This window comes from Agelaius tricolor, unplaced genomic scaffold (genome assembly GCF_023055355.1).
Source record: "Agelaius tricolor isolate 1412-34295 unplaced genomic scaffold, bAgeTri1.0.p SCAF_1, whole genome shotgun sequence".
Lineage (NCBI taxonomy): Eukaryota > Metazoa > Chordata > Aves > Passeriformes > Icteridae > Agelaius > Agelaius tricolor.
Genome location: NW_027269261.1, coordinates 48,605,941 through 48,618,408, shown reverse-complemented (window position 1 = coordinate 48,618,408; position 12,468 = coordinate 48,605,941). Strand labels below are relative to the sequence as shown.

The window sequence follows — 12,468 nt, the reverse complement described above, 5'->3', positions numbered from 1 at the left end:
CATAAAAATGATATAATTCAGTATGTATTGTCAATAAGACTGATGAATAGGGCCTGCATCAGTCAGATTTCCTGCCTCTCATACCATCAGTTCCAGCTCCAGATCACAGAACCTCCTTGCTAGTTTTGCCGGTGCTGTCAGTCTTTCATCAGGTCTGTGAAGAGAAGATAATTGCTGCATCAATCTGTCTGTGGGCTGAGAAGAAGAGAGTTTGACATATTATGTGGTCTGGAAGGAAAATAAGATTCAGGGGGAAAAAAGAAAAAGAAAAAAAGAAAAAAAAAATGAACATTGAAGGAGATTTTAAAAGGAGTAAAATGCTCTTCCTCCTTTTCTCCCTCTTTAGCAGACGACCCTGTGATCCCTAGGCCTTATACCCAGAGGCTGCATTTAACCGCTGGTAAGTAGCTAACCTTTCCCAAACACCTTGCAGCGCAATGCTTTCTCTGAGAACGCCGCTGTGCTGCGCAATCCTATGGCGAGCTACATGAAGCCCGGGGACAAATGTGCGCCTAACTCTGCTTAAAAAAGTCCTCCAGGAAACCCGTTCTGAATAACGCTCTCCACCAAATTTCAAAATTGGAGGAGGGATGCCCCTCCTCCGGCACCCCTGTGCTGCGGGAGGCTGCTGGGTGCCCCACCGCCTGTCCGCAGCTCCCTGCAGCCGGCATGAGCAGGGATCTTCGCAGAAAAACAAGTTTCAAGCAGTTTAAAATGAAAATGGCAGGGGGTCGTGGCCTCAGCCCCAGGGGAGAGGAGCCGCGGGCGGCGGCGGGGCCGGGCCGGGCCTGCGGCGCTTCCCTCGGCGGCCCGGCGGGGGCGCTGCGAGCCCGGCGTTCGCGGGCAGCGCGCGGCGCCTCAGCGGCCCCGGGCGGCCCCGGCGGCGCGGGGGGAGCGGGGCCGGCGCCTCCCGCCTGCCCGCACCGCTTCCCGGGCAGCGCCGCTTGCCGGGACAGCGCCGCTCTGCGCCCTTCCGACCCACGAAGGGTCCCCCTTCCACCGCAAAGGGCTCGCTGCCCCGCGGGGCAGCCGGCGCCGCCGTCGGTCCGGCTGCCCAAGGGCGCTGGGGGGCAGCTCCCCGGGCCGTGCCCCCCTTGGCGTTCCCGTGCCGCGGGGAATACGGGGCGGGCAAGCCCGGCGGAGAGCCCGCAGAGCCGTGGCAGCCCCGAGCCGCTGCCCTGCCAGGCTGCCTTGCTTCCCGGGCTGGCTGCACCGCGGTGGATCGGGCAGGGCAGGCGAGCGGCAGAGACCGCGGGCAGCCGGCGGGGAAAGTTGGAAAGGCCTGGGGGAGAGCCGGGGCAGGGGGCTGGCAGCGGGGCGGCGGGCGCGGAGGAGGAGCGGGGAGAAGCCGCACCGGGAGGAGCCGGAGCAGATCTGCGGGCGGCGCATCAGGCGCCTCAGGGGTAGAGGAGAGGGAGGACCCGGGCAGAGAGCACCGCTCCGGGTACCGGTGGCTGGGAAGGGAGAGCTCCGGCGGCATCCGGGGAAGGCGGGGGCAGCGCCGGTGACCTGCCGCAGATCGGCTCATCCGCCGCCGCCGCCGGAGGATGCACGGAGCGCCGGCCGCCCGCACGGCCCCGCCGCCGCCGCCTCCTCCTCCCCAGGGCGGCTGCGGACAGCGGCGGGAGCGCCAACAGAGATAGGGGAAAGAACGCGTGGAAAGTTGTGCGGGCCGGGCGTAGGGCTGCGTACCCCACTGGGGCAGGAGGGCACCGCCGGCATCAGCGCGGAGAAAGTGGGGCTGGAAAGCAGTTTCTGCTCTCGCTGCCAGCGAAGCGCATTTAACCAGCATTACGGGGATGAAGCGAAACTGGGAAAGTAACTCGGAAAAGTGAGTGGGATTTTTTTTTTTTCCTTCCCTCTGTTTTGCTCCTAATCCGAAAAGAGCCGTTTAAAAGGAAAGCAAAAGCCGCCGTGTGCGCCCGCTGCTGGGAGAGGCACGGGAGAGGAGCGCACTGCACACCGGCACCCCTGCCCACGCTGGGCGAGGGTGCGGGATCCTCTCCCCCGACACCATCGTGTACCAAAGCAGCTACTTGTAGTAAACAGATTCATCATACGGCAGAGCGCAGGAAGGTGAGACAGAAGCAGAAACAGAAACTAACACTGAAAGGAAGAAAGAAAAAAAAAAAAAAAAGACAGCGACTGCAAATTACTTCCAGAGAAAGTGGGTGGATGTTGTGCAGCAGCGACCTGGAATTTTAGGGGATGCACCCTTATATTTTGCTTCTCTCCAGTCCGAGCCTCCCTTCTCCGGTGGCAGAAAGCGGCTGTACTCGGTACAAGAGGAGGAATAAGCAGGAGGGGTTCGGTCAGCAGTGCTTGCGGTGCCCTACTGATCTGCTTTAAGGATTTTTTTTTTCCTTTTCCTGGTGGATGTTTTCTTGACCTTGATTTTGAGACCTCTTACTTGCATCGCAGTTTTTGTGGCTTTATGTCCTTTGACGAAAAGTGGAAAGGGGAAGGCTGGCTTCAGTGCTGAAAGTTGCAATCGTTATTATTTTGGAGCCAGCATGTGCACCAACATAGTCTACGAGTGGCTGAAGACCCTGCAGCTCCCCCAGTACGCGGAGTCCTTCGTCGATAATGGCTACGATGACCTGGAGGTCTGCAAGCAGATCGGCGACCCGGACCTGGATGCCATCGGCGTGGCCGTGCCCCACCACCGCCGCCGGATCCACGAAGCCGTGCGGCGGCTGAAGGAGGCGGACGAGAGGGCGGCGGGGCTCTACTTCACCCTGGAGCCGCCGCCGCCGCCGCCGCCCGCCCCCGCCGGGCGCTGTCCCCGCCGGGCGGGGGGGCCGGAGGAGCCGCGGCGGGGGGCGGCCCCCAGGGCCCGGCCCGGCGGGCGGCGGGGGGCGGCCGGCGGCGGGGGGCTGGTCGCGTACCCCAGGCTGAAGCTGAAGATCATGATCCGGGACAAGCTCATCCGCGACGGCATCAACCTGAGTAAGCCGCCCTACTCCAACAAGGTAAGAGGGTCCTCGCCGGCCGCCACCCCAGCGCAGCCGTGGCTGTTGGGAGTAGCGGGGCGGCTGGGCTGGAGATGGGGGTCCAGCAGGGCCTGGTCCCGCCTCTGCCATGTACCGGTGCTATGTTTCTCCAGTTGTGCCAGTGGCGTTTTGGAGGAGAATATGGTAGGGATTGAACGCCAGCAAGGTGCGAAGAGTAGTGGGGCCAACAAAGGTCAGATCCACCAGCACTTTTTGGCACTGGTGGTATGGCATGATGCTGTGTTTAGGTTTTGCCTCCCCTTTTTTTCATTAACTGTTTCTTTTAGTCTGGTTGAGTTTGAGGTGGGAAAGTGGAAATTGACCGGATGGTCTTAATTGTTTGGGCGTTTCTTTGTCTTTTCTGTGAAACTTTTCTATTGTGTTCAAGAGGGATGGCTTCTCTCATCTTTTGCTAGTGGTCCTGTTTTAGTCAGTTTCTGTTGGTGAAATGGCTCCTGAAATAAGCGATCATCTGGCTGGAGGAAGAACTCCAGCAGCTGAATCCAACTGTTGCCTGGATTTATTTGCTGGAATATGGTAGTGACTGGTGAATGTCAAAACTATTCATCGGGCTCCAGCACAGGTCAGCCAGTCTCCAGGATGCACACTCTGCTGAAAGGACAGAAAAGGGTACATCTCAGTAGAGTCCATTCCAGGCTGATGAAGCCTCAATGTTTACCTACTTCTTATCTTTTGAAAAGGTTATAATGCAAGGTTCATCAGTTTTGGAAGTTTGAAATTGTTTTGTCTGAAATTTTTGGTAGATTTCCTGCTGAAAATGTAATATGCAGAATAAGTATAACAATAGAATAAAATTAATAATACCGTAGAGAAGAAAATTATTTGTGAAAGAAACAAAGGTATTATAATGCATGGGGGTTAAAGAGTTCAGGGTGAAGTGCTTCAGAGTAGTTTGATGACCCAAATTGCCCATATTTTCTTCAATGATTTGAAGTCTCATTTTTCAGAACGTCTGAGCAGTTGATGTTGACCTTCAACTTGTGGGTACTTTGTCTCTCTGAAATGCTTATGAATGTATGGAGGCAAGGTGATGGGGAGGGCTGCAAGTTCGAATTTACAGAAATCTGAGGAATTAAAACTGAGAATGTGTTATCTGCTGTCATGGACATGGCTGTGAGGATAATGGGTAAAATTCAACTTGGATAACATTGTAAAAGTGCAGATAATAAAACTACAAATTTCAGTATTCCAATTTTTTAACATCTCAGCGGCAGAGGCCATAGTTTCTTCTCAAGTACAGCACAGTTGTCTGGTTTGGGATGTTTATTTGTTCCCTTTTTCTGAGCTTCTGGCTGAGGACACGGTAAGAGACATTATGTCAAATTTAACACTCATGAACATATAGTCCAAGTATAACATCTTCCAAAAGTTACTGTGTCATTTTGCGGAGAGTCTTTTCCCCCCAGGGTTTGGAGTAACACATCATTAGATTGAAATTACCATTACACATTTGATATAAAAGAAATTCCATGGAAGTTATGGCTTGTCAGTGTAGCTGCACCACATTACCACCTCCACAGCTGTGTTTCACTTCTTCCATTTGACTTTGTGTGTGTTCTTAGTTAACAGTTCAGTCTTCCCAAGTGCATCATCTGCCTTCTCTCTGTGGTATTTTAAAGTTGTGTAGAAGTGGCACTTTGGGACAAGGTTTGGTGGCAGACTTGGCAGTGCAGGATAAGGATTGACTCAGTGGTCTTAAAGGTCTTTTCCAATTTAAATGATTCTGTGATCCTTTTCCACAGGAACTGTAAAATTTATCAGATGCCAGCATATGACATCAAGGCAATTCAAATCCTTGGCATTGATTTCTTCTTTAGCTCACTTTATTTTAATTTGATGAGTCTGATAACAATGTGGATTAACTGTCAGGACAAGCTTGACTTACACAGAAAGCATCACTTAGCTTTAATTTTTTAAAATCTAAATGTAATATTTTGAAATACAAAGAGAAACAAAGTTTATTTTCCTAGGTTTTTTTCAGGTTGTCGTGTCAATGTATTTGTTTTGGATAATAAATGCATATAACATCATTTTTTACAGTAACAGAAAAAACTTTTCTCTGTATGAATCACTTTACATTGTAGCATGTTGTAAGAAAGCATACAGCTGGCAAGATTTGAATGTGTGTTGCTCAACATGCATTATTCTGAATGCCACCCACTGTAGCAATCTATCTGCAAAATGGCTTAAAGTAAATAGCAGAAGATCACGTCACTGTACATTATTCATTGGATGTTGTTTAGAGCAAGAAAGATGAAATACTGTATTTTTGCATTTGGGAAAGAGCCATATTATAGCAGTGTCTCTTAAAAAAACCCAACAAAACCTAAAAAGGCCAACAAAGCCAAACTTTAGAAAATTGTGGATATAATTTTAGCATTAGAATTTTATATAGAACATACAGCATATGTAGAATATAGAGGCTTCTGCATGTCAAGAGAAATTGAGTATATTTTCTGCAGCACACAGGATTGAAGAATCAACTTGAAGGTTTATGTCATGGTTTTTTTTGTATACATTTACTACTCATCCTTGTCATGTGGACGTTCTGGAGTGAGGCACTATACCAATGACCTATTCAACAACTATTTGCATTTCTGGTTGTGCTGAGCTGCATACTAGTCTTCCACTTCCATGGCTTACATGGAGAATGCCATCTTTTCTACTTAATATGTATGCATAGAACTTAGTGTCTCTGAAAGGAGGACCCTGCTGGTGTGTATATGTGTGTACATGTACATATGTATATGCATTTGTTTCCTGAGGAGTACTTCTTGGACTCAGTTAAGAAGTTCTCAAGCAAGATTTGGTGGTTTTTTTTTTTTTAAACATCCCTGAGAACTGGAAATGTTGCTTCTCTGGCTTCTTTAGAGTCTTTTGCTAGCTGGCTGAGCTGTAAACATGTCAAAAGATCAAAAATTAATATTGTATGTGGCTCTAGAGATGTTAAAAGCATCCTTTTGCTGTCTTTCCTTTTTGCTGTAGTTTCAGATGAAAGGTGGAACAACAGAATTGGCAGAATAGAAATCTATTGCTATGGTAAAATTTAGTTTAGCTTAGTTTTATTTCAGTCAGCAGAAATGGCTAACAGCTACTTTGCAGAGTTTAATATAAATCCCTTAAAAGACGTGCGGACTTGGAATTGAAGCCATGTGTGTGGGTGACTTCAGACACAGTGAATTATCATAAGCCATCTTGACTATTTCCATGGAGAATTTGTATGAGGCCTCACCTCCTTATATTGTATCCTATGTGTATTTCAGGTAAACCAAGGAACATAACTGTAACTGAGGAAAGCTGCAAAGGAGTCAGATTTTGTTCCATGTTGGTAATGCTCCATAGTACTCAAAGCTTTATGTTTTAGTTTTTTTCACCAAGCTTGCTATTGCTGGCTGGTAGCCTTAGGAGTCTCCCATGTCTAAGAAACTTCTTCTGGAGGTGATGGGATTTAATGCCCTTCAAAAAAGAGCCCATGACCAAGTGAAACTTTTTGTCATCTTGAAACATCTAGCTGCTCAAAAAAATTATCTTTGATGATTATAATTCTGTCGTTAATTAGAAAGTGAATTATGCTCAGTGTAGAAGACTTTTGACAGTCTTTTACCTCTAGAAGTTTTGGGAAATGAATTGATGGCAAAAGGAAACCAAAATGAGCATGCCCCCTGCATTACAGTGAAGGTGAATGTAGGAAAACACAGCACTGATCTGAACCAAGGGGATCTGAGAAGTCTAGCCATCAACTTCACACAAAAACACTTTTGTCTTTGGTAGGCTTATTCCAAAATGGATAATGTCCATGCTGGGTTTGCGAAGAAGTAAAGTCACTAAATGTCACTGTGGAAGAGGGAGCAGAGGAGCATTCAATTCTGTCAATAAAAAGACAAGTAGGGTACCTTGTTGTGGAACATGCCAAGAGAAATTTAGTACTCTATTTATCTTGAACGTAGATTAAGTGACATTTAATAGTTTACTGTAATTTCATTATTATTTCTAATTGAAATAAATGGCCTGACCTCTTTCTTGAAGAACTTTATTCAATTTTTCATCTGCACAGAATTGCAAGTGCATTAAAAACATACATGCATTAAATCTCCCACACCAATTAAGATTATTTGCTTAGCCTCAGTAAAGTTATAGTCATGGAGATTTCCATATTTATTAGAGAGAATAAAACTGCAGTGTGACATTTGTACATGTACATGACCTCATTGTCACTCACTGTGCTCTTCATGATTATCAGCATGCTTGGAAAACAAACACTAAAAATTCAGATGCATGAGATCATAATCTCAAGAGTTCAAGCAGATGTAGAAAAGTAAAATGTCAGATCCAAGTGAGTATCTGCTTAAACACCCAAATGCATTCTTTTTAAGTTATGTGCTGATAATATAGCACAGATTTGTGGCTCTGATTAAGTCTTTGTTTAATCCTTGCCACTAAAAAATGAGGAATATTTCACAAAAGTTAAGTTTTAAGAGGTAAAGAAGCCAGCAATTCTACTTTGAAATACACTGGTTCAAGCTGGGGCTGGGATAATGTAATCAGTACTTTAGACATCTACAGAAGTGAATTCAGCAAATTAAAAATATTGTGCTTTGAAGAAATGACAACACTCACCTGTACTGGAATTAAACATGAACCTTTTTCTAAAGACCTGGCTGCTTTAGAATAACTGCATCAACTCTGATTAGCAGAGCGTTCTCAAATATGCCTTGGGGAAAGCTGCCTATTGACAGAAGTACTAGTGCATTAAGTAGTAACAATATTTTCATGGCAATAAATTAGCAAAGCTACAGGCAATGTTCAGGAAGTGAAAAGGTATTTTATATAAGATACCATGGAATTTGCCTTTGACTTCACAACTCTGTTTTCTTTTAAAGAAAACATAGCACCTCATATATTTGGCAGCTGTTTCAAAGTCCCGGTTTATTAAACTCACAAAAAACAAACTGGAAAAGATCTTCCAATCAGCCCATCAAAGCAAAATGTTGCAGAATGTGAACAATACAGTACTATATTGTATTTGCATTTGAATTGTTCCTGAATATTTTAAAGTGTATTCAATCTCCTCTGGAAATGTTGAATGCAAATCTTCATGGATTTCATTATTTTTCAGTTAAGAGGGATGGAAGATCTCATTAGGGTACATTACAGGTGGCATCCTGAGAGAGGATAGTATCAACTCCACAGCTTTCTTTCCCCCTTTCCACAGTTGTGTTAAGAGTAATTTCTGAGCTCTGATCGAGGTGTGGCCTGGCAGAGGAGCAGTGTGGGACTGAGCAGCTGCCCTGCAAGGGGAATTCTTCCCACATCCTCCACAAGGCTCTAAGTTTGAAGGAAAAGCTAAACTTAAAGGTTCCTGGCAAAAGAGAAATGCCTAGCCTCTGGTAGTTCCCCCAAAGGACTTGATTCTCTCAGAGCTCTGTAGTGAAAAGCTGAACTGATTCTTCCCACCTACTGTGGGGTTTTGTGTAAATACTGGACCTCAAGAGGGACACCACCTGTGTTGGGACAAAAGTCTGTCTACCAGTTTCACTTCCACACACTGATAACCTATCTTGTATTAAGTTTGGTGATCATACGTCTTTCTGAAATGCAAATGCATTTTAAGGAAAATATTTATGTTGATAACCCTACCCCCATATGTAGGATGATTAAGCCCATATACACAACTACATATGTGGAATACAAAAAAATCCAAGATAATTTCTCACTAAAGAAGTAATCTTGTGAGCTATGTTTCTAGTTTTGCATATGACCAATATTAAAATCTCACATATTCCATGATATGGGCAGCTGTGTCCCTGATTTCTGATGTGGAATTGAATAATTTGTTTAAAGTCATGACAGATTTTAGAAGATGAGGCACTGGGACCCACTGCTGCAATGTCTTTGTCTATTGCCTTAGGATTAAGAGTAAACTTCCTTACGTTTAAGTAACAGAAAAGTGATCAAGGAATAGCTGGTGGCCTGGCTGCATGGCAATTAGTTATGCTTGTTAATTCTCCATGTTAATTATACCCTGTGCATATGTCATTTTGGAGGGTCCCTATCCACTAAGGTGTATAGATCCAAACATAACCTGAAACATGCTAACAGCCATTACGGAGTTTTTGATAAGTGCAGCAGAGAGGTTTGAATTGACAGGAATACTATTATTGTAGATTAGGAATAAATTTATTATATCACTTACAGGAACTTGCTTACTGTTTTGAGACTCTTCTACAGCAGAAGAGGATGGAATGTGTTAATACTAGAATGTAGGTTCAACGTTTGAATTTCTTGCTTTGTCAGTTTGAATGAGCCCCTCTGCTTGGTGTTTGACAAAGCTATCTGTTCAATCTCTTTGTCTAGGCTAATATGACATCTCATATTGATGTGCTTATCTTGACAAATGTGGTGGCTTGTGCGCCCTGCAGGAATCGTCTTTTATTAAAAGAGCGCAGCATGGCTATGTTTAGCACTGCCACATTATTTTGGGAATGGCTGTGCAGCAGGAAGGGGAGATCCGGGTGAACCTTCCATGACACTTGCAGTCTGCGAGCCAAGCCGGCCCAAAACTGTCCCCAGTGACTCATCCAGCCTCTTCAGTTTGTTACTTGCAGATAGTAAAAAACTTTTCTTATGATTTTGCAAAACAAAAAAAAGTGGCGTGTCATGTGAAACACAAGTAGAAGGGCCTTCAAACAGTATCTCATCTTCATTCTCACAAACTCAGCAGGATGGGAATGACAGTGATTCATGACTCTCGCTGGAGCCCTGTTCTTCCAGTTGGTCTCATTCCCAGTGAAGTCAGTGGGGGTTTTGCCAGGGATTTCATCTGATGCTGCTTTTTGAGTGAGGTGTTCAAATTTAAATCAGCTAACAAGCATACCCCTACAGGCTCTAATTGTGGTGGTGGACAAGAACAGGATTACATGAGTTTACAATGATAAATACAACAGTAGCATAAAAAAAAAAAATCAGAACTTTTCAAATCTTTAAGTATCACCATTAACAGCTCAAACAGTAGTGAGGCAGATTTTTGAACATAGATCTCACAGATCTGTGCTAGAATAAATGTTTGGTAAATATTCTCTGAAATCTCCACTAATGTGTATTGGTTGGAGCTAACATAGTTATTTACAGTTGACCTCTCAGTAACTTAAAATCAGGGAGAAGTAGCAATAATATATGGCAAATAAACCTTATAGGCAGGTACAAATATATGCCTTCTACACATTTGGGTTTTTTTCCCCGAATATTTGCGTGGGTTTTGAGGAAATACATCCTGATGCAGGCATATGGTGTTATCACTGCATATTATGTCAATCTTTTGGGGAAATTAAGTCTGGTTCTGATGTCTGTGCCTCAAAAAATACATAATAAACTAGGCCTGGTTAAGAAAAGAGCTAAAAGTCTGCGAAAAAAACCCTTTGCCTTTCAGTCAGGGGCTAAGGAAAGCTTGTACTGTTTTTTTTTCCCAGAGTTAGTTTAAGTGGCCACTTGGCCATGCTTTCACATGCACAGAAGGAAATATTTTTATTAGGAGAAAAATGCATTGAGAACTTCAGTGGCTGAGTTCTGTAACTAGGCTATTCATGCTGTGAAGAAGGCCAAAAGCCAGTATAAACCAAAAACTTAGTAAGTATATTCCATAGAGGAAATAACAAAACGACCTCCAGACAAAACTAGGAGTGTGTGCCATTTTTGCATCAGTGCCCTTAGTTTGTGAATAGAGAAGTTTCATGGAAGTGGTACCTCTGCCTTTGGCTCCACATTTCCCAGCTCTTCCCAGAGCCTTCTGTGTACCCCAGAGCTACCCATTCCCTGATTTCTCCTAAATTACCTCCCCAAAGTCTGCCTCAAGATACACTATCTTCTTCCCTAAAAAGAATCTTTTTCCTACCCAAGAATATACATCTTTTGCCTTTGGTCTTCCTAACATTTTTTCCTCCTATTCTGCATTCTGTGTGAGTTTCATTCCATCTCCCTCTCCTGCTGTCCAGTGTCTCAGGCTGCTATTTGGATCCTTCTCTCTCCTCCCTTTTATTCTAATGAGTAGAGAAACTTTGCCACTCAGGAGAGCAGGGCAATCACTTCCCTGCCCATTGTGCTCAGTGTCCCCAGCTGCCTTCCCACTGACTTACAGAGGTGGCTGAACCCAGGTTGTTCTCATAAAATGAAAGCTTTAAACTTTGATGTTAAAAATTTCAGTCATCCTAAGTCCCTCCAGCCCCAGTTTTGTGGCAGAAAGAAGGGATTGATCTAGGAAAAGGAGGATATATAATAGCTTTTGAACTGCTGTGTGGGACTAATCTGGTCTTTTTGAAGCAGGACTCAATGTATTCCTAAAAAATAAGTTATAACCTCAATACAAAATGCCTTCAATGCAAACATTTTGAAAGGCTTTTCTTTTTTGCATAATTTTCTAGTTCAAATAGTATGATCATAAGAACTGCTTCTAATTGCAGCATCTCTGAATTCTTGTCCCATTTTTTTTTGTTTGCCAAAATGTTTTTGTTGAGATTTTATTTAAACCTTTTCTACTTATAACTGCTTGCATTGTACTGCATTAAGAATTTTTATACAAATGTATCTCTGACCTCTTGTTTACCTCATAGTTAAGGTTCCCCCCTAAATATCCAGTAATTAGTTTAGCAGAGGTTTTTCTGCAGTTAGGGAATGAAAAGTGCCAGAATAAAGAATCATCAAGACTGCCATAGGTCTTTATGTGCTAGTTCCTAAGATAAAAATTTCAACCTAAATATAAGGGCAAATGGTTATTTCAGCATCTGATTCTGTATTCTTTCTTACATCATACCAAATATCAGAAGGGGATCTCATTTTAAAACACTAACTTGTAGAAACTAATGGTGGAAATTGAAATTGCTAACCAAGAAAATTTGTTCCTTTTACGGTATTAACACTTAAAAGAGAAGAAAACACCAAATAAGGAAAAGCAACTAAAACAAGAGTAATTTTGATTTAACCTGCTGTTTTAATGTGAAGAAAACTTACTGGACTTTCCTGTGATAACTTCTAAATAAGATTTTGCCAAGAGGGTGTTTTAGAGAGAGCATTTTCACATGCACTTAGCATTTGCACAGTGTTAAAAAGAATGCTCTATAGTTGGTTGAGTAGGATGGAGCAAGAGGAAGTTTGACAGGAATACCACTAGCTGGTTTCTGTCCAGCTCTAAAAATTACACACAGTAGGAACATACTTCATAGAGCCAATGATTAGAAGTGATAAAACGTGTATGTGTCATTGCCAGTAATGTCAAAACCAAACAAAACCCCCAGGTGCTCGTTTTATATCTCTTCAAGAAGTAACATTTGTATCCCTAGCAAAGGTTAAGGCAAAATTCTTCAGTATTTCTCAGGCTTGTGGTGTAAAATCTCCTAGTTTGAAGCAATGTTGAAAAATTCTCTTTTCAGTAGTGTTTTGGGTCCTGATGCAATAGTTCCCCAGG

General features: G+C 43.9%; 1 protein-coding gene across 4 annotated transcripts in view; it reads left to right on the top strand.

The window, feature by feature from the left end:
* The first annotated feature begins 2,273 nt into the window (after positions 1–2,273).
* Positions 2,274–12,468, top strand: part of LOC139592762 (SAM and SH3 domain-containing protein 1-like) — a 535,591-nt gene continuing 525,396 nt past the window's right edge. For all 4 annotated transcript variants that reach the window (XM_071432988.1, XM_071433032.1, XM_071433024.1 and 1 more), the window contains exon 1: positions 2,274–2,972. In XM_071432988.1, coding sequence (XP_071289089.1) covers positions 2,514–2,972 — 459 coding nt within the window. In that variant the 5' untranslated portion in view covers positions 2,274–2,513. The remainder of the gene's footprint in view (positions 2,973–12,468) is intronic.